A 22,093-nucleotide genomic window follows, 5' to 3' on the forward strand; every position below is an offset into this window, starting at 1 on the left:
AAATTTGGAATAGCCATCCACCCAGCCTTTGTGGTTGTTTTGTTTAATCATTTATTGAAGTATAAATACAAAATAGTGCATAATCTCAAGGGTACAACATGGTGAATTTTCACAACTAACACATCTGTGTGCCAGCACCCAGATCAAGAAACGGGACTTTCCCAGGCTCCCCCCACATTCTTCCAGTCATCACCCCCCACCCCCACTCCAGGGTGACCACTGTCCTGCCTTCTAATAACACGGGTTAATGTTGCTTGTTTTTATTTATTTATTTATTTATTATTTTTTTGTGTGAGGAAGATCAGCCCTGAGCTAACATCCATGCCAATCCTCCTCTTTTTGCTGAGGAAGACTGGCTCTGAGCTAACATCTATTGCCAATCCTCCTCCTTTTTTTTTCTCCAAAGCCCCAGTAGATAGTTGTATGTCGTAGTTGCACATCCTTCTAGTTGCTGTATGTGGGACGTGGCCTCAGCATGGCCGGTCAAGCGGTGCGTCGGTGTGCGCCCGGGATCTGAACCCGGGCCGCCAGTAGCGGAGTGCGCGCACTTAACCGCTAAGCCACAGGGCTGGCCCTGTTGCTTGTTTTTATACTTTTGTGTCTGGTTACTTTTGCTCAACATTATTTTTTGTGAGATTCATTCATATTGTTGCTGGAATAACAGTTACTTCTTAATCTAGTCCACGTTCACTGTGATGTTTTGGCACTTTAAATCATTCACATACCCATAAAATGTAATTATTAGGATGAACACAAGCTCACTGAACTTTGAAGAATGCTTTAGTCATGGCTCTAGCAGACTTTATAGTTTCAGACCTGATATTAGATGTCTATTTTTGAAAGCTGGTGTTCATCATTTAGGCATTTCCCATGTTTTAGTGGAAGCCTTATGCTGAATTACATATTCTTGTCTGGGGCTAGACTTTTTGGAGACTGAAGCTTCAAGTGAATTCCATTCACTCCTTCCGAGGTGATAAGGGATCTCCTTTGCCTATAGGTGGTAGAACTTGAACTATCTTAGGTCTTGGTAGAATTTATTGAAAGGGAAAGGATGCTTGAATGGCTGCAGGAGACATTCTCAGTCTCTAATCTGGACTCTCTGTTTGTTGACTTGACTCTGCGGGCTGGCGTTCTCCATACAATGAAACACATGGCCACCAGCAGCTCCTCAATTTTATAATCTGTAGATTCTATTATAAGAGAGGGACTGACATTATTTTTTCAGTTATGGTTCAGAAAATCCCAGGTGCCTACCTTTGACCTGTCAGCTGTGGTACTATGGCTGGCCTTGCTAGGACCTGTCCCTGGCTGGTCAGCTGTGTTGAGCCATAGGTCTTTCTAGAATCACTTGGTGAGAAGAGGATGCTGTTCCTAGAAGGGTGTTGTTGAGCAGACCAAACGCTAGACAGCCACACTCCCCTACTTTATATTCTGAAAGATCATTTTATCAGAGCTGTTTAGAATTCTGAAACAAATTCTACTGACTGGTGGCTAGACCACTGACAGTGATTATAGTTAGGGCCCCTGAAGCTATTTGAAGCTCTAGTCTGTACCAATTCTGAACAATTTCAGTTTGTTACTTTCAAATTCATCATTCCCTCTTATCCCTGCCATCCTTAGCTAGATCCAAAAATGTTAATTACCCTTCTATCAGAGTTTTCAACCTTCTGTAAAGTAGGAGGATGGTGTTTTTAAATAAAAAAATTCAAAAATCCCACATACAAAGCAATAGTACTTACTTATGAATTCATAAAAGTGTAGTAAAATATTACAACAACACAGACTAAAGGGATGCATACCAAATTCATGACCATAGTGGCCTCTGGGCAAGGAGGATGGGGAAGGGGGTTGGAAATAGAATAGAGGTTATCCGCTGTGTTTTATTACTTTTATTTCTAAAATAACTGAGGGGCAAATATGACAGAATGTCGTGTGTGTGAGTGTGTGTGAGATTAAATGTTTTCTCCCCAATTTGTAGAAACAATTAACATATAAATTACAAGAATAGTTCCTCAAGATTCAGCCAGCATTGGTTGCACGGGCACTTCCCTCGGGCAGTGTCCGAGGCAGCATGGTGCAGATGTAGAGCTCCCAGCCTGGGAGCAGGCTGCCCAGCTAGCTTCTGGTGCCAGACTCTGACCCCTCGCTTGCTGTCTTGAGTGAGTTATTTCATCAAAGATTACTTTTTATGTTATCAAAATTTCTACCTCACTTGTGATATTTTAAAAAAGTTAATACATATAAAATGCTTAGAACAGCGTCTGGTACATAGGAAGCACTCGGTAAATATTAGCTATTATTCACGTTATTATTAATAGGGACAGGGATGACTTCTAATCATGGGTGTGTTTTCTTGTTTTATTTTTTAAAACCTTATCTCATTTCAGCTTTATAAGGTAGATATTTCATCATGGGGGGAAAATGAGAATCAGGGAAGTTAAGTTACTTGATTAAACATTAACAGCTACCAAATGACTGAGCTGGATTAGAACCAAGCTCTGGAACTCCAGAGCCCCTGCTCTTAACCTCCTCATTCATTACCACCAACAGTTGAGTTCTTATCTTTCTTAAGCAACTTCCAAAGGAATCAGAAAAAAAGTTGTCAAAAATTGCTAAATTTAGCTTAATGACATACAATTTAGAATTGGGAATATAGGAAAATATATGCAGGTAAGCAAAGGATAATTTGAAATTTTAGCATTTTTGTGTACAATATAAAGTATCTACTGTGTGCTAGAGACCATGCTAAGTGCTTTACAGAAACTTTATTACACCGAATTCTTGTACAACCCTGCATCTGGGCGTTCTATTTCTTTTTTAGAAAAGAGAAATCAGTCTCAGATATTGTATAACTTGTGCAGGGTCACACAACTGCTAAATGGAGTTTAGAACCTTGACTGCCATCGTGCCGTGACCACAGTCTCTTCATTCAGCTGAACCAGCTTTCTTCCATGATCGGTTGTTGTTTGTGATTTACTTTTGTTATAGATACATATATCCTGAGTTTTATTCATCTGGTCATTTTGTGGTTTCCTCATAGTTTACAAAAATTGAAGGCCAGTAGCATATAAAACATTTAATCGGGGTGACTTGATGCAGCTAAGCAATGTAAACCATTTTGTAATAATCAAAATATAATCCTTAAATTTTTTCAACTTGTTTTTCCTAAGAAGAAAAATATACCTGTGTCTGGCCCATTAAAATGCAGTAAACATAAAGGCTAAAGTTTAAAAATTGTCCATTTTGGCTTGGTAGACTTTGCCCCCATTTAACAGTAAAACTGTTACCATTTTGTTTCTCGTAGAATGTGCTGGTACAAGGCGCTAACTTTATTTACAAAATGAGGATTTTCAGGACCTTTTCTGATCCTGAAGGAAAATGCCCTGGTGTGCATTTCGTCACCACTGTGCTTGGCTCAGCGTGAGATTCAAATTTTCCTGCTTTGAGTGGATCTAAAAACATTATCATGGTGCAGCACTCTTAGTTGTTCCTACGTGTTGTTATAGTGAAGACAGTATACGTGTGTGTGTGATACACAGAGGGCAGCGTCCTCGCAGGGAAGCAGTGCACGCTCCCTGATTTATCGTCATGACTACAGTGTGTCCCCGAGCATCCAGGTGGTGTGATGGAGAGTGATCGCATCTTTCTCTTTCCTCAGGTGATCAGACTCTGAGAATATGGGACATGAAGTCAACAGGAGTCAGAGTTGTGGTTCCAGCACATCAAGCAGAAATTTTGAGTTGTGACTGGTGTAAATACAATGAGGTACCCTGTCCAGCTCTGTCCTGAGCTGCTGAGCCCTTCCTAATGTTGAAATGTTCTAGATTTTATTTCATCATTGTTTATGTAGACTTGGGGAGTGTTTATGGGCCATTAAGTTAAATTCAGTCCCTTTCATTTCTAATTGATGATTGTGAGTGACCTGCATTAGCATTAATTGGATTTAAGTGCACATAAAACAGGCTTAATAAGAAACAGAAATTCTCAAAGTTCAGCAGGGCAGCCTTACTTGTTTGCTTGGCAAATTGCTTTACAATTTGTGTAATTTTTTTATTGTTCATAACCTCACCGATTTGTATCATCTTTTTCTTTCATTTCTTGTTCACTTTGCTGGTCAGGCTGCTGAACTGTTTGTAGCTTGATTTTTAGCTTGATACTTCATCAGTTTTTAAAATGTTCTGTTTCATCTTCCCATATAAGCCTAACCAAGCTTCAGGTTTCTGTAAGATAGCAGTGTCCATTTGTAACTTTTTGCACAGCTTCAGTTAACCACATGAGCACATGAATTAGAAATAGAGATGGATTAAATATGTGTTGATCCACTATTTATGTACCTGAAGTGATCTGTTGACTTTGATGCTTAGGTAAAACATATGCCTTGTTTTTTCCCAGTTTAAATTAATTAATGAAAGTTAAGAGAACATTGTATTGACAGAGTTCTTTAAATAAAAAGAAAGAGAATAGCTTACAGGACAATATAGTACATATTCAATAATAAACTTTAAATAAAAATGTCAATGCTGATAACTACAGTCCTAGTCTCTCTCATCATAAATGAATTTTCCATTTAGGAAAATGAAATGAAATTGTGGACGATATGTTATACTTTTTGGAATTCTAAAAAAGATGCTGTTATACACTTGAGAGTGGTTAAACATTTTTTTCATTCTAAACTATTGAAACTTCTCTTCAAATGAGCTTATCCTGAAGCCCAGCACACTCAGACAGTGAAGTACTGCACTGGTTGACGTGGGATGGGGCTGAGTGTGGCCCCAGCGCTTGGCCTGTTCAGTCAGGAACTCTGGATTCACCTAGGGTTCCACACGGCAGAATTTGTAAAACCTGACTTAGCACTGTTTGCATAGCTTCTCAGGTATGATTAGATATTATATTAAGACATGGCCCATGAGAGTTGGGAACAAGGATTGATTTAGAGTTAGAAAAACAGAAAAATTTAATTTATACCCTTTGCTCTTTGAAATATTCCTAAATTAACAGGGCTCTTGCCTTTTAATGCCTAGTAAAATCAGAGCATGCTGAAGAGAAAGGGGAGCTCATTTGTAAGACATCATTTTTAATCCCTTACATACTGATTTATTACTACTACTAAAGGTGGGTTGGAGAGTCCACCTTGCTGTTTGGGCCTGTGCCTTTTTCTGCTGTGTGTAGTGTTCCATCAAATGCACAAAGCATATTGAGTTGCTTTTCTCTCAAATCATACTAATTTTTGCTTTTTGATATGTGTTTTGATTTCTTTCCATACTTGTCATATAACTTCTCAAGAATGACTCCTGGGTTCAGATTAAATAATTACTAGAAAATAGATCTTGTTTCTAGTAGGAGAGCCTGGGTACTGCTTAACTGAAAAAAAGTCACTGTTGACTTGTCTCTTGTTTCCAGAATTTGCTGGTGACAGGGGCAGTTGATTGTAGTTTGAGAGGCTGGGACTTGAGGAATGTGCGACAACCAGTGTTTGAGCTTCTTGGTCACACCTATGCTGTTAGGAGAGTGAAAGTAAGTTTTTGTCTTTTATTTTTATATGTAGAATATAAATATAAATATAATCAATGAAGTATATGTAAAAGGTGTTTAGGGGTTGGGATTATTGATTCTTTTTAGGAATATTTTTGTTACCCAATTAATGATGATAAACATTGAAAGCTAAAATTAGGTAAAATATTTGAATAATTATTGAATGAATTAGCACAATGTAGCCAATCAGTACTTAAGGTTAAATAAAAATGTTTTTCATGCTGTCATCCTCAATCTACTATTCCTTTTAATATTTAACTATAGTAATTGACTTTTGGTATTATATTCTTCATAGTTTTCTGTTCAATGAGAAGTCTCTTTACTTTGTTGAAACTCGTATAGAGAGATGGTTAATTCTTTCTTTTCTCTAACATGATAATATATATGAATGTTCACAAACGTTGGGGGTGTAGAAAACTTTTCACTCCACAAACGGCAGAAGGTGAGGTAAAGATAACTTTTTTCTGCTGCTCCTGAGAAATTTTCCTGGTTATAAGGTGACTTAAGTTAGTTTCCCGGCTTTTATGTGGTAGGTTTTGCTAAGTCACTGTGGAAAACGTCTTATTAAGTGACATCTCCCAATTTCATTCTTCATTTTATTACATTAAGGGTAAAAAAGTACCTTATTGATCTTTTCAATAATATAATTATGTTATTCCTATTTCAAAAATTCTAGATTTCAGTTAAATAAATATTTTAAATTTTACTGGCTGCAGTTCAGCATATGAGACACAGTGCCCTGTTTTTTTTAATGGCACACAGGTTTTAGTAGCTGAAAAATATTTTCTATATGTGTTTCATAGTGCTTCTGAGACTGAAATTGGGTAATGTAGTGAAAATATTTTGCAAACTATAAAGTGTATTCAAATGTAGTTGTATCTGTGTATATAACTATTAAAGTACTGGTGAGAAAAACACTGAAGACATATAATTGTGAAGGGCAGCCTATTAAAGTATGTTTATTGCTTATCCAAAAGATATTATTTGTCTTTATATTTGCAGCTTTTGTCCTTGATATCATTTTTTTGTTTGTTTTTTTGTGAGGAATATCAGCTCTGAGCTAATATCCGATGCTAATCCTCCTCTTTTTTTGCTGAGGAAGACTGGCCCTGGGCTAACATCTGTGCCCATCTTCCTCTACTTTATATGGGATGCCGCCACAGCATGGCTTGACAAGCGGTGCGCAGGTGTGTGCTGGGATCCGAACCTGTGAACCCTGGGCCGTCGAAGCGGACGCTTGTGCGCTTAACCACTGCGCCACCAGGACGGCCCCCTTGATATCATTTTTCATGAGCTGCAATATACAAAGAACAAAAATTCTTCTACAGATGTTTTTATTTAACATTTAAATGTTTATTTCATACTTGTGTGTTTAGCAATCATAATGTGTATTCATAAAATTTCTAAATTATATATTTGTACTATCACATACTTAAATCCTTTATATTTTGTAGGAGTCGTTTTAGGATAGCCAATGTGAAATTGTATTTAATTTTTCCAGAATACAATACTTTAGGAATATTTTATTCTAAATAAGCTCTAAAAAGCTTGAGTAATGACTTTTCTTTGGAGAATGTAAAAATAAATGTTTTTTCTGTAGATGATACTTAAAAGGCCAGAAGATTTTTGCCTTGAATTAAAGCATAAAGGTTCAGGAAAGCATAATTTTAAGTGACAGCCCTGACTGAACTTTAATTTATGGTGATGTTCATGGGAATGACCATGTGAAGTAGGATGTTATAGTCACAGCTAACTTCAAAAAGGTTGTTTTTGTTTCTTGTAGTTTTCACCATTTTATGCTTCTGTGCTGGCCTCGTGCTCCTATGATTTTACTGTAAGGTACAGTGGTTTTTGATAAGTTTCATTGTGAAATACCAAGTAGCATTTGCATCTTTGCAACTTCTATGAAAGAAAATGTGTTTATCTTGCTAATATGAAAATAATCTGAGCTGGGCACATTTGAATATTTGCCACTGGGATTAATATTACATTTTTTCTGTTTTTATGATCCTGTTACATATATGAGTAAATTCTTTGCTATTTAAGGATTCGCCTGGCTGCTCTGTTTAAAAGCTGTTTTTCCTGAGTTTTTTGTAACGCATTCCTATGCTATAGATTGCATAGCCAATATGTTTTAAATTTAGATTTTAGGAATTGTGAAATTTCATTTATTCGGGTATAATTATATGAATCTTAAAGCTAAGATTGTTATAGGTGAAAAAAAAACAGCGTGAGTAAATGTATTATTGTGAATGTGTATATGTGAATGTGTGTGTCTGTGTGTATCTGTGTATGAATATATGTGTGTGTATGTGTATCTCTATCCATACCTCCTAATTCTGATCCCACACTACACAGGGTTCATTCTATTTTTTCTCCTTTTCCAAATTTATAACTCCTAATTCCCATTATCCATAATATATTTACTTATATGCTAACTCCTAGAATGCTCAGAAATTAGTTTCAGAATTGCAAAGCCATGCCTCTGTTAAAAAGAATCTTATAATTAGAGTTCAACATTTGTTTAGAGCTTTTTTTTCTAGTCCAAATACTGTGTTTAAAAGTTAAGTTAGTTCTGCTCGCCTCCATCAGTGTGGTTATATTACTCATTCGAAACATAGTCTGATTCATTTGTTTCTGTTTGTATTCAGTTTTAGGGTTTTCTTCCCATCCTTGTTCGTTTTGTCCATTTTTCTGAGCAGACATTTCTGAGTAAACATTAACCTGGTTCCCGAAGTCAAGATGTGCTTAAAGGTATATTCAGAAAGGTGTTGCTCTCCCCCCTACTTCTTCTATTCTTTCAACCCATTCTGCAGGGTCCCACACTGTGTAGATAACCAATCTTGCTCATGTAAGTAGACACATGTATATTTTCTTATTTCCCCTTTTCTTACAGAAAAAGTGGAATACTCTGGATACTCTTCAATTTTGCTTTTTTCACTTAAAATATGTCCTAGAAATCACTCTGTATCAGTTCCTAGAGATCTTTCTCATTCTGCATAATACGCCAATATGTGGATGTACTATAGTTTATTCATCTACTCTCCTACTTATGGGCATTTAGCTAGTTTCAGATATTTTGTAAATAAACAATGCCACAATGAATGATAACCTTGTTTGTATATATGTTCACGTTATTAAAGCATTAACTTCAGAGTGTATTCCCAGAAGTGGGATTTACACTTAAATCCCACTTAAAAGGTAAACATATATATAGTTTTGTTAGATATTACCAAATTCCCATCCATAAGGAATATACCAATTTCCATTACAAGCAGCAATGTTTGAGAATGCCTGTTTCTCTACCATCTAAAGATCTTGATTCTTTAGGGTTTTCCAGGTATATGATCATATCATCTACAAATAAAGACAGTTTTACATCTTCAAGTTCTAATTCCGATGCCTCTAATTGATTTTGAATTGCTTTGGCACATATCTCTATTACAATGTTAAATAGTATTATAGAGAACAGCTAGTTCTTGTATTAGTGAAAATAGCTCTAGTGTTTTCCTGTTAAAAGTAAGCTGGTGGCTTTAAGACAGAGTATATATGTTTATTTATCATGCTAGCAAAGTATGCATCAATTCTTGTTTTCTTGAGTGTTTTTTTTAGTCAGGAATGGATCTTAAGTCTTGTTGAAGGCTTTGTCATTATCTGTGGAGATTATCATGATTTTTCTTCTTAGAGCTGTTAATATAATGTATTCTATTAATGGATTGAACTAACCTTGCCTTCCTGGACTAAATCCCTCTTGTCCTTTGTATCACTTTCTTACTGTGGTGCTGGATTCTATCTGCTAATATTTTATTTAGAGCTTTTGTATCAATATTCATAGGTGATATTGGTCTATACTTTTTCTTTTTTTTTGGTTTACGTGTCAATGTTTTACATGCTTCATAAGAAAGAATTAAGAAGTTTTCCTACGTTTTCAAAGCTCTGAAACAATTTGTGCGACGTTGAGGCTATTTAGTCTTTGAAGCCTTGGTAGAATTCCTCTGTGAAACCATCGGGCATGGTGCTTTTGTGGAGTATTTTATTTATTCTAAGGAAGTTGGTCTGTTTAAACTTTCTATCTCTAATGAGATCAGTTTTGGAAATTATCCTTTGCTTATAGGTTTTCAAATTTATTTGAACACACGTCTGTAAAGTAGTGTCATGACTTTTTAATTTTTTCTGTTTCAGTGGTTATTTCACTCTTGTCATTTCTGATTTTGTATATTTGTGATTTGCTCTTTGATTAAGTTATCTAATGGTATATTTATTTTGTTATTTTTCTTCAGCAAACAAGATTTTGATTTATTAATTAGAACTACTGGTTTTCTGTTCACTACCTGGTCAATTGCTGCTTTGATCTTTGTTATTTCCTTCTTGGTACTTTCTTCTGGCTTTCTTTGTTCTTTTTCTAACTTTTGAGCTGGGAATTTATTTATTTTTATTTTTTTATGTCGTTAATAGAGTATTTAAGGCTATGAATTGTCTTCTGGTTACTATTTCAGTTGTAGCCCATAAATTCTGATATATAATATTTTCATTGTCATTTTTAAAAATTTTGTAACTTCTATTTGTTTTTCCCCTTTCTCCCAGAAGTTGTTTAATAGGAAGTTATTTAATTTCCACATGAAAGTGCCTTTTACTTTTTAAAAATTTGTTAATAATTTCTAGTTTTATTGCATTGTGATTAGAGAATACTGTTTTTAGCCATTCTGTTTTATGGAACATATTGGTATTTTTGGGGGGAGGAGCTAATAAATGATCAGTTTTTGTGAACATTTCATATGCAATTGCAAAGAAGGTGTATTCTCTATTATTATGCTGTGAAGTTCAATATATAACTGTAAGCTCTACTAATTGTTATTTAGGTCTTCTGTATCCTTTTTTATTTTTGGTCCACTTAATCTGTTTTGTGCTAAGAGTGAGATGTTAAAATCTCCTATTATCCATGAACTTCTATCTATGTCTGTCTGCATCTTTTGTAGTTTTGATTTCGTAAGGGTAGATGGTGTGTTATTTGGTGCATAGATATTGACAACATTTCACATAATGCATTGAGACTTTTAGCATCAGAGTTAATGCTTTTTGGTGTGTGTGTGAGGAAGTTTGGCCCTGAGCTAATATCTGTTGCCAATCTTCCTGTTTTTGCTTGAGGAGGATTGTCCCTGAGCTAGCATTTGTGCCAATCTTCCTCTATTTTTGTATATGGGATGCCAACACAGCATGGCTTGATGAGTGATGTGGAGGTCCATGCCTGAGATCCAAACCCATGAACCCTGGGCTGCCAAAGCAGAGCGCGTGAACTTAACCATTATGCCACCGGGCTGGCCCCAAAGTTTATGCTTTTTAGTTTTAATTGTGCTTGGTCTCTTATCAGTATTGTTGCTCCTTCTTTCAGATTTTCTCTGCTTTCCAGGTGTGCCTTTTCCCATACCTTTATTTTCAGCTTTTCGAGCCATTTTGTTTTTGGTATACCTCTGTATAGAGCATATATCTGGGTCTTGGTGAACTAAATCAAAAATCTTTTTATTTTGACCTATTCATATTTCTTGATAAAAACATGTTTGGTATCAAGTCTGTTATATTATTTTATGTTATGATTATTATGTGTTTTATGTTATATTTGCTCTTTTGTGATCTATTTTTGTTGTGTTTTGTTTTTTTGCTCCTTTAAGCATTTGTTTATATTTAGGTATGTGTTTAATTTTTTGTTTTAGTGGTTGCCTTTGATTTTGTAACTTTTTTAATGCCTTTATTCCCTTGTTTTTAAAATTTAACTGATTTGTGAGTTTTAATGGTATTTATTTTAACTCCTACTTACTGCGTATACAACAACCAGTGAGCTTATTCTACTTTCCTTTTTTCCCTCGCCCTTCTGCATCAGATTTTGGGTCGTTTTATTTATAATTTGTCAGAAGATACAACGTAGAACATACAGCACACACCATATGATGTATTCTTCTTCCTCTTGTTTTCACCTTTGTTTTAGTCCAAGATACATAACTAACCATATTAAATACTCATCATCAATCATTTTGCTGAGATCTCCCCGTCATCTCTTGGTTTGATGAAGTTTATCTTCTGGTAGATTCCTCACCAAGAGCTTATGGTTACAGAATTCTCAGGGGCTCTTGCATGTTTAAAACTACTTCCCTGCAGCCTTAATGCTTGAAGGATGGCTTAGGGGAATATAAACTCTTTGACTGACATTTCTTTTCTGGAGTTCTTTGAAAATGCTACCTCGTTTTTGCCCTGCTTTCTATGTTGTTTTGAGAATTCTGATGCCTGTCTCATTCTCTTGTCCTCGTAAGTTATTTGATCTTTCTTCCTGGGGATCCTGATTGTTGCATCCCAGTTTTCCCTGATAACAGGTTAAAGAGTTCAGTGGGTGCTTTGAAAACGTAGATTTAGGTCTTATTTTATTTTCAGAAAGTTATTTTGGATTATAATTTTCAGTATTCTGATCCATTGTTTTATCTCTATAGGGACTCCAGTTATACACAAATTGAATCTTTTACCTGTCTTCTGTGTCAGACACCTTCTCTTTGATATTCTTTACTTCTTTCTTTATCTCATTTTCATTCTCTTGGTTATTTTTCTGCTATCTTCAAGGCCCTTATGTTTCTGTATAAATTTATTCTTCGGGCACTATGTAATTTTGTGTTCATTTCTGATATGATTTTGCCATTTTTCTTCTGTTTCTTGTGTTTAATCAGCTCTATTTCACTTCTTTCTGTTTTTGTCCACTTCTTTTCTTTGTGTTTGAATTCTTGATTGTAGGGGGAAACTGTTTTTCTCCTCTACTCTCAATACCTCTAACACCAGATGTGTGTGGGGTTTTCCCACACCAAGCAATTCTCCAGTTCTCAATGGATGTCAACTGGATGTCCTACAAACCTAATTCAGTTCTGATACAGTCTACCTGGAGATAACCTCAGATCCCACAGGTTAGAGGCTCGGTTCCACACACTGCCCCCACTTCAGATGCCAATTGCAAGTCTAGGTTGTCACCTGTACTTCTGACTGACTAGTTATAAATTGGGGTTCCCATGATTCCCTCCTCAGGTTCAGTAATTTGCTAGGATGGCTCACAAAGCTCAGGGAGATATTTACTTACATTTACCAGTTTACTGTAAAAGATATTATAAAGGATATAGATGAACAGCCAGAGGAAGAGATACACAGGGCAAGGTCTGGAAAGGTCCTGTGCACAGGAGCTGCTGTCCCCGTGGAACAGGCGTGCCGCACCCTCCCAGCTCATGGACGTGTTCGCCAGCCTCGAAGCTCATTTGATCTTCTCGTTCAAGAGTTTTTATAGAGCTTAATTTCCAGGCCTCCCCTTCCCTGGGAGTTCAGTGGGTGGGGCTGCAACTTCCAACCCTCTCATCACTTGGTCTTTCTGGTGGTCAGCCCATCCTGAGGCCGTGTAGGGACTCCATCCTAAGTCACCTCATGAGGGTAAACTCAGGTGTGCTCAAAAGGGGCTCCTTATGAATAACAAAAGACCCTCCTGTCGCTCCAGAAGTTCCAAGGGTTTTAAGAGCTCTTTGCTAGAAAGTGGGGACAAAGATCAAATATATTTGTTATACCACTCCGGTCAAAGTCAAGGTTTGTTTTTTTATTTTCTTCACGTCCCCAAATGCTTGTTTGAAGACACTTAATGCAACTTAGAATGTTGTATTACAATTATCTTCCACTTTGCTGTTTGTTTTTTTGAGGTGAATCTTTTGTCAGGTGAATTATTTTAATTATTATATTCATTTCATTTTTATGGTGATTTTTTTTTTTTTTTTAACAGATGACGACTTGACGTGTTTCTGCATATCCAGGGACAGGGTTGGTGGTTGGGGTGGGCACGTTTCCTTCATTTTAATCCTCTTTTCCCCCTAAATTTTAACTTTCTAACATACCTTCTTGTGTCCTGTGCACTTTTAAATCTGTACTCTGTGCTGTACTTTTTCAGTATTTTCACTCGTAGGGTGGACTTTCTCTTTCTAGTGGTGGCTTTAAGTCAATTTTAGACCTGATCCCAGCTCTTTGTTTTGTTCAGTTCTTCCTAAACTGCCCTTGCTGTCCAGTGAGGCTTACAGCTATAACATGGGAGATAGCTCACTGGGATTCTGTTTTTATTTTTCTTTTTACATGTAATTAAGAGTTTGGATGTGTTGAAGCCTGAGTTTTGTCTAGTTTTATTTGTTTTTCTTGTTCTGTCTTGGGTTTTGTGAAGATACACTGAGACTTTGGATTTACGTGGCCTCGTTGGCGCAGCTCCCTGGAACCCTCTCTCCTTTACATCTGAGTCAGTGTTTGCTGTGGCAGAAGCTGCATGACTTTGTCTGTGTGGAATGTACTCTAGTAGGGTAAATGACAGCATGCCTTGAGAGAAATTACATGCCCTAACTTGGTTTTTTTGACTGATCCAATAGAAGCAGGCAGACAAACATAATCACACTAAAGCTTCCAGCTCTCGGTTAAAAGGATACCGTAACCAGGTTTTGTTTTTTTAATAGTCTGTATAAAGTAGTAATGAGTGATTATAGAATTTTTAGTATGGGAGCTAAAGAAGGGCAACATGGCAGACACAAAGAAAACTTGTCAGTTGCTTACCATCCACCTCAAACTTTTCCAAACTGGAGCTGTGCAGACTTAGGCTGTAAATATGGATTTGAAGGTCATTAACTTACTGAAAATTCAGTCTATAAGAAAGAATAAGCCAAAGGGAGATAAGTTTAGAGAAAGAAGAGCAAAAGCACATTATCTTCTGGAGGGAATTCATGTTGGAAGGAAGAAGGGAACAGGCCACCCAAAACAGGAGGAGACCCCAGAGCGTGCAGTATGTCACAGAAACTGCAGGAGAAGACTTCAGTCAGAGGTGAACGGCCAGTACGGTGAGATCCTCCAGATAGGCTGCGCAGGATGAAGAGTGAACTGTCGGTCTTCTCTCTTACGTGGGGTCACTGGTGGGCTCAGAAGGGATTTCTGGATGTAGAATCTAGTCCTTGGATTTCAGAGACCTTTCCGGTGTTTGAAACTGATCACTGGAGACTTGATCCTCTGAGATGGGGCATTAATCTTTTGATGATCTCACTATTAGTATCCTTAAGTTTTAATTGGGTCTTTCTGATATTTGGATCGTGTCGATCAAGGGGCATGTGAAATCCATTTCACTGTTCTGTTTCTAATTGAAAGGGGAAACCTAGTGACTGCCTGTACTTTCTTTCCAGAATTGTCATTATGATCTTAGTCCTACGGGCCCTCTGTCTTATATACATACTAAAATATCCCTGAACACCCAGTTGGGAAATGCCTTACTTTGTAGATGTAGATTTGTCTCAGGAATATTTGTTGAGTCTGGGCTTTTGAGTGTGAACTGCACTATCTGGTGTCTTGTAGGTACCTGACCATGCTCAGGAATCATCACAGTTTGTGGCTCACAGTCTTACTTTTCTCTCCACTTTTAAGAATTAGGTTTTGCTTCCTTCCTGAATCCTAAGCAAGACTGGAGATTGGGGGGTAGATGTTTAATGCTTTTGGGGAGAGAAATGGCTGAGGTCATGGTTCTGTGACATGCTACAAGATCAGAAGTGTCGTAGTTGTATTGGTAATCATTTGGAAAAATTGAAATTATAATTAAATAATATGAGATCTTTAACATATAGTTGAAAAAGACACTCTAATAGACAATTTTCCTATATAACTTAGTCCAGGTTTCTTTATTTTTTTTTTTAAGATTTTATTTATTTATTTTTCCCTCCAAAGCCCCAGTAGATAGCTGTATGTCATAGCTGCACATCCTTCTAGTTGCTGTACGTGGGACGCGGCCTCAGCATGGCCGGAGAAGCGGTGTGTCGGTGCGCGCCCGGGATCCGAACCTGGGCCGCCAGCAGCGGAGCGCACGCACTTAACCACCAAGCCACGGGGCCGGCCCAGTCCAGGTTTCTTTATATGTAAAATGGAATTAGTAGTATCTGTCCTCACAAGCTCACAAGATGATTATAAAAATCACAGAAGAGAACGTACTTGAAAATGCTGTGCTAACGTGTCATTGCTCCCTGCCTTTGCTTTTCTTCTCAGGCCACTTCACAACCCTATTCCCTGCACTTTCAGTAAAAGACCTTGTGAAAAAAGATAATCGTAGGGCTCAAACATAAATTATCTCAGTTTCCACTGCAGGCCTGCAGATTTATCTACATCTGTACCTATCCGTTTCTCCTCTGCTGCCCTTGGACATGCGTGCTCTCAGTCCCATACACTCTGGTGTCCTGCCAGATTTTGCTCCTTGAAACTACCTCTTCCCCTCCTGTGTTATCAGTCTCCAACTCTATTGACCTTCTCCTCAGCCTGCAACTTCTTCCTTTATTCTGTATTTTCCTTAACTCCTCTCTTACGTTTTTCTCTCCTCTCTAGCCAAGCTCTTAGTGTCACCGTCAGCTTCCATTGTCAGGGCCATTTTAGGGCCATCACAGCCCCAGGGGGCTGTACTTGGGAGGTCTTACCCCATGTCAGTTGAATCTATAAAATGGATCAACATCACTGATTAAACAGGGCTGATTATGTTGAAGAGATTTTTATAGTTTTGCTTTTGAAGTGATTTGGCAATGAGTGACTTGCTTATGATTATTTCTTGGCAATCATTATGCTTATGTAGGAATTTCTGTGAAGTAGGAAAATCTAACCTAGAAATTGTTTTCAGGTGGACTGATGTTTAATATAAAATTCGTCAGTTAATTTAACTAATTAATTTTAAGTTTCAGCTCTTAGGCGTTTTTGCAGGCCCTTGAAAGCTTGTAGTCCTAGGCACTTAAGGCTCTATGTCCATTTGCTCCTAAATGCACGGCTGGCTTCAGCCCCACTTCTTTACTGAAATTGCTCTGGCAGAAGCCACCAGTGAGCTCAGCAATGTCACATCTAGCTCACTTGTCAGCACTTGTCATGCTGGACCATGCTGCTGTGCTCTGCACTGTTGATGAAACCTTCCTTCTGGAAGCTCCCTGTCTCAGGGATTCTGTGTTCTTCTTGTTTTGTTTTTCTCATCTCTTCTGATCCTTCCTTCTTATGATTCATCATGGAATCTCCTTCTCTTCCCCTTAAACTTGGTGGTCTTGGCTTAGTGCTCTTTCACTTACCTGTTCTAAATGATAGTTCCCAACCTCCTGTTTCTGGCTCTGACCTCTCGGGAGATTCGGGCCTGCATGTTCAGCTGTCTGCTGGACACAGGCCCCTGAGCATCCACACAGGCATCTCACGCCGGACTCTGTTTCTTCCCTTCCCTCAGTCTGCAAGTCTTGTGTATTTGTCTATATTGTTTGTCTCAGTTAATGGGAATGTTATCCCTAGTCAAGTCTGAAACCAGGAATGCCTTTCTTTTGCAAAATTGGTAAACATTTTCCCAATATGGCATGGAATAAAAAACTTAAAAACCAAATTTCTTCACAGGCAGTATATAGAAGCAACATCATTTTTTTTCCAGAAATAGAATTTTAATTTTAACATACATCATGGCAACTAAATTACGGTTTCCCCTCTGTACTAAATGTAACTGGAGGCTAGTAATTATGTGTTTCATTATAGGATTATCAAGGACTTCCTTATGAAAATGAAAGTAAATGGAAAAGGAAAACAAAATCACTTAAAAAGCTTTCATTTTTTAATATATGTATTATACATATGTGTATTTGTAGCTCTCAAAACGTGTTGAGAGCACGACTTGAACTGTACTAATGCCAGTGTGAGTTCAGTCTCTCATGTGTGTGTGGTGACCACTCACTGGAAAGGTCAGAAAAGGTGCGTTTTTGGTTGACTTTTACCCCATGTGATATGAGTTAAATTTATCCTCTGAGGAATTTTAAATCTTATTGGATTGATGATATTTTTAGTGCCAGAAAAAGCATTTTAACACAAAGATTTAAGACGTAAGACCAGCGCTGCCCTGTTTCGTCTTTTACTGGTGATTAGTCAGACATATCACCTCTCAGTTCTGGACGGCTAATTTTTGTAACCTACGCTCTTCAAATATAAGTTTTCACTTACACATTTTTGTATTTTGTTTAGTTTTTTAGGTCTTTAAAATTTTATTTTAAAATAGTTCATATGGTGGGCGTTATATCAAAACTGATGATATGATGGATATTTTAGTATTATAAAATGCAAGTTTCGTATTTTTGTTCTATGTGGATATATTATATCTAATAGAAAAAGCTTTAAGGCCTTTACTTGTATAGTAGATCATTATGTTTCACTGAATAAGTAATAAAAATCTAAAAAGTAATATGGAACATAGCATTTGAAATTATTTAGTATGGTTTAGATTAAGTAAAAACTCCAATCTTTATGAAAAATATCAGAAGTCCTTTCAGTGGATGGCCAGTATACTCTGTAAAGATATACATTGATTCTTTCTAAACTTCACTCAAGATAGTGCTAAATCTAGAATATTTCATAGTGAGTTACTTCTGTTCTTCTATGAATGTTACTGTCATAGATTTCAGCATATTGTCTTCTCCTGATAGGCTCTCCGTTAGGTTCCTTCTCCTTCTGCTGAGCCACGTTTGCTGTGCCAGCCACACACAGGCAGGATTTGAGTCCTGAATGCTTGTGTTTGGTTTCATACCAAGTAGATAAACAGTCAGAAATCAACAAACCGGGTGTCTGACAGCCAAATGAAAGTAAAAGCTGCCATAATTAAGTTTTTTCATTAGGAAGAGCAACGTTTTGTCTCTTCCACATTGTAGCAACTATTTCTCAGATATTTGAAGATAAGACTTCCATAAATTGATATCGCTAAAATGATCAGTTTAGCCTCAGAGTAACACTCGTCACTTTCATGATACTTTTGTAAATATCCTGACCTTTAAAACATTTCTTATCAGTGGTCTCTGGTAATAATAAACCAAACAGCAGTGGGTTTTTTTGGACTTACAGAATTGTTGGCAAAAAAATATGCAGCGAATTTCAATTCCAGTGTTTTCAAACTGTACTCATCCACAGCTTATATGATGTGAAATCTCTCTGCCTGTACAAAATGGTATAGCTGTCCTCTGCTTTAAACTTATGACACCTTTATAGAATGTCTGTTACCCGTAGCCATTGTCATAGACAGTGGGAGTATCTAGCTGAGGAGATGAGGACAGTGAAGGTGTGGAGAGAAGTAGAAACACACCTAAGGGCCTGAGTGTCCGTTGTGTTGGTGTCGTGGGAGGTGTCTGGTCACAGAGGTGAGTCTGGCGGAGTGGACGATACATGCTGAATGGACTCACTGTGGTTGGCACAGGTCCGGGTGACACAGGAGTTAGGGCCACAGGCTGGAGCCAGACTGCCTTTGACTATCTGTATAGACTTGAGCAGCTGTTTTAAAACAGTGTGGTTCAGTGTCCTCCTCTGTGAAATGGAGATGGTGATAGAATTGCCGTGAGGGTTGGATGAGTTAATGCACACAAGTGCTGTCACACAGTCGTGATGCAGAGGCATCTGCTGCTGCAGTCGTCACCCTTCCTGCCGGGGTGGGTGCTGACGGAAGACCGTCTCTTTGGCTTTGGGGCCCCTTTCAGCTCTAGGCTTCAAGGGTGAGGTAATAATTTTTATTTTATGGCGACAGAAGCAGGCAGCCTCAGCCTGGCCTTTTGTTGTCCTCTGCCTTCTTGGAGTTCAGTTTCTTGGTGACAATGTGAAACTTTTTGTCAGCCTGTTTTCCAATACATAACTTGTGAATTTGCAGTTCTACTTCTGAGTCCTCCAAGTATAAATATAAGGTAATAGTATTTTTATCAGTGTTCTCTTGTTTATAAGACCTGATAATGACACGCTTTGAGTTCTGTTAACAATTTATTATTCAACATAGAACACAATGAGGGCTGACCAGGGATGTGCTGACACGTGTTTAATAACCGGCTCTCCAGGTGGATGGGGGAACCTGATTTGTAGTGTTTGAAATATGAGTTCAGCGGTGTAAATACTCCCACCGTGGCCAATATCAGCACAATGTGATGTCAGTAAACATGGGTTGGGAAGAGATGTGCGCAGTCAGCTCTCACAGACAGTACGAGCTGGCTCCAGCATGCCACTGGGGCTGAGACCTAGATGACTGCTGTCTTAGTAATTACTGATTTTAAAAACCTTCTGTAATTATAATATGTGCATGTATATGCATTTTCATTGAGAAATGTCTGGAACGTATAGACCCTCCTCTCCTTTCAGTGGCTTTCCACTCCCTGGGCACAACATTTTCCCTTTAACGCATCTTAGATGCCTAGAGCTTCCATATTGTCTCCATGGGCTCTGATCCATTTATTTGTATGGAGGTAAAAGGACCTGAGGCTTCATGTGTATGTTTCCTGGTTACATTTACACTTTAAGTTAAACTTGCAATAGTTTTTAGTGGGGACATCTCTGCTTTTGTGGCAATGGTGGAGGACACTACTGGCATTTAGTGGGCAGGGACCAGGCATAAGGTCCTACGATGGCCATGACCGTCCCTACCGTTAGGAACTGGCTCCCCTTTCTCAGTGTCAGTAGTGCCCCTCTTGGATTCTAGGCAGTAGGAACACTGAGAGGAATAGGTCCAAGAGGAGAAGCATCTTCACTGTGTCTCAGACTCTTCCACATCACCATCTCTTCTCACATTTAACTTCACATGCAGTGTTTCCTTTAATCCGCACAACACTACTGTAGGGGTGTGCTCATTTTGTCCAGAAGACAGTCAACTCAGACAGGTGGGAGGGCAGCCCATGTCACATAGCTGGCAAGTAATAGAGCATTCTTGAGCCTAGATCCTCTATTTCCAGATCTGGTGCTTTTCATGTTACTTGATACCTGAAAACTTCTTGTAAGCCCACGCCTTTATGTATTCCCAAATATGTATAATTTCCCCTTATTATGTAACCATTATCTCCATGGGACTAATATTGTATTTCCAAAATACAATATTGCCTCTAATATCTAGAATAATCATTTCAGGATTGAAGTATTCCACCTAAGTGAGTCTTGACCATAAAGGATGCATAAAAGGTTATGTGCCATAACTTTTATCTTAACAATTATAGATTTAAAAACCATTCAGAATTATAATGTGTGTGTGTATGCACATGTCCACATATACATATGCGTATGTATGAACATGTATACGTATATGTAGATACACATATGTAAATATATATACACACAAACATACACATATGTATACACATTTTTATTGAAAAATGTTTGGGAAGATATAACTAGAATTTAAAGAAGATTACTGGTGGATGGGATTTCAGTTTTCCTTAGCATAAATTTTTTTAACTTCTTTGTTGGGGTATAACTTAGGTACACAGTCTTAAATCTTTCTTAACAGAAGTCTAACCTCCTCTGACCAGGTCTGACACTTTGTAATGTAGAACTATCCTGAGGGACTGTGGCCCCAGCAAGTTTTACTCTATAGTTTCTTTCCTTTCACTTTTTGTATGTTTTCCCTGTGCTGCTTCTCTGCCAGCTTCATATTCTCCTGCTTCTGTATGTACTATTTTTAATCTGCTCACTTAATAAAATGCACGTTCACTCCTCAATAAAATTCACAGACTTAAAAATAGCCATTTATCACATATATACACTTTTCCATATTTTTTCGTTCTCAATTTTGGGTTATTGTTCCTCCCAAAAGTCAGATTCCTGAATAAGTGCAATGTTACTATGAGAAATACATGTCAGACGATCTGTCACTGAGTGAACTATGTTACTGTTATTAAAGTATATTTGAGTCCCAGGTTACAAGTCCTGAAAGAACAATATAGTGTAACTTAAAATTATATAACTTTAAGGTGTTATTGGGAAAGATTAGAGTAGAAAATCTAGGACCAAGACTTGGTAACTGTTTCATTCAGAAAGAATATTTAAGTGCAAGATACAATAGAACTGCTAACTTTTTCTAAATCTCTACTCATAGATTATAATTTAATAAAACTGCAAATTAATGAGATGGTAAGAGAGAAGTTGTAAGTGGGGCTAGAAGGTTATCTAGAGTCAGCCCTGTCCCTCCCTGTCGCTTGCTTTCTGGAGACGTGTAGGCAAGTTCCACTGGTTAGAAACCTGTTGTGTGGTGGGGTGAGCGTGTTAGCCTTGGTGTGAAGGGCTGGCTCCTCCGCTTACCAGCTGTGGCATGCGTGCAGTGAACACCTACCTTGCGGGCATGTTCAGAGGATTCAATGAAACTGTCTGTCATACTGTTGGCACCTGATAAGTGCTCAAAGAAAGAACAGATACTTTAAGTGAGAATATTAATAGTAATAATGTTTCCTGTTTTGAAATGTAAGTGCCATAAGGAGAGGTAAGGTATTCATCCTTCACGTCTTACCTGGCATTACTTTAATAAAAATGAGTATGTTGCTCAAAGCTGCCGAGGAGCTCTGTGAATGGGCATTCTTGTTCTGTTGTCAGGATGAAGGGGGACGCACGAACTGCACAGTGGACACACCATACAAAGTTGAGTACGTGTGGATCCTTTTATTCAAATCCATGACCACGTGACCACTTCAATTCAACCTATATTTTCCTCTGAATTATTCTATATTATCTATATATTTGTTTAAACAATTATTTC

The 22,093-nt window shown here is 37.7% G+C and overlaps 1 protein-coding gene across 2 annotated transcripts in view; it reads left to right on the forward strand.

Moving 5' to 3' along the window:
• The window catches only part of PEX7 (peroxisomal biogenesis factor 7), an 84,139-nt gene that overhangs the window by 27,815 nt on the left and 34,231 nt on the right, over window positions 1-22,093 (forward strand). For both annotated transcript variants that reach the window (XM_087444168.1, XM_004422356.3), the window contains exons 6-8: window positions 3,659-3,765; window positions 5,401-5,514; window positions 7,316-7,371. In XM_087444168.1, coding sequence (XP_087300294.1) covers window positions 3,659-3,765; window positions 5,401-5,514; window positions 7,316-7,371 — 277 coding nt within the window. The remainder of the gene's footprint in view (window positions 1-3,658; window positions 3,766-5,400; window positions 5,515-7,315; window positions 7,372-22,093) is intronic.

Source organism: Ceratotherium simum, chromosome 19, assembly GCF_057802395.1.
Source record: "Ceratotherium simum simum isolate JZ-2026a chromosome 19, ASM5780239v1, whole genome shotgun sequence".
In the NCBI taxonomy this organism is placed as follows: domain Eukaryota; kingdom Metazoa; phylum Chordata; class Mammalia; order Perissodactyla; family Rhinocerotidae; genus Ceratotherium; species Ceratotherium simum.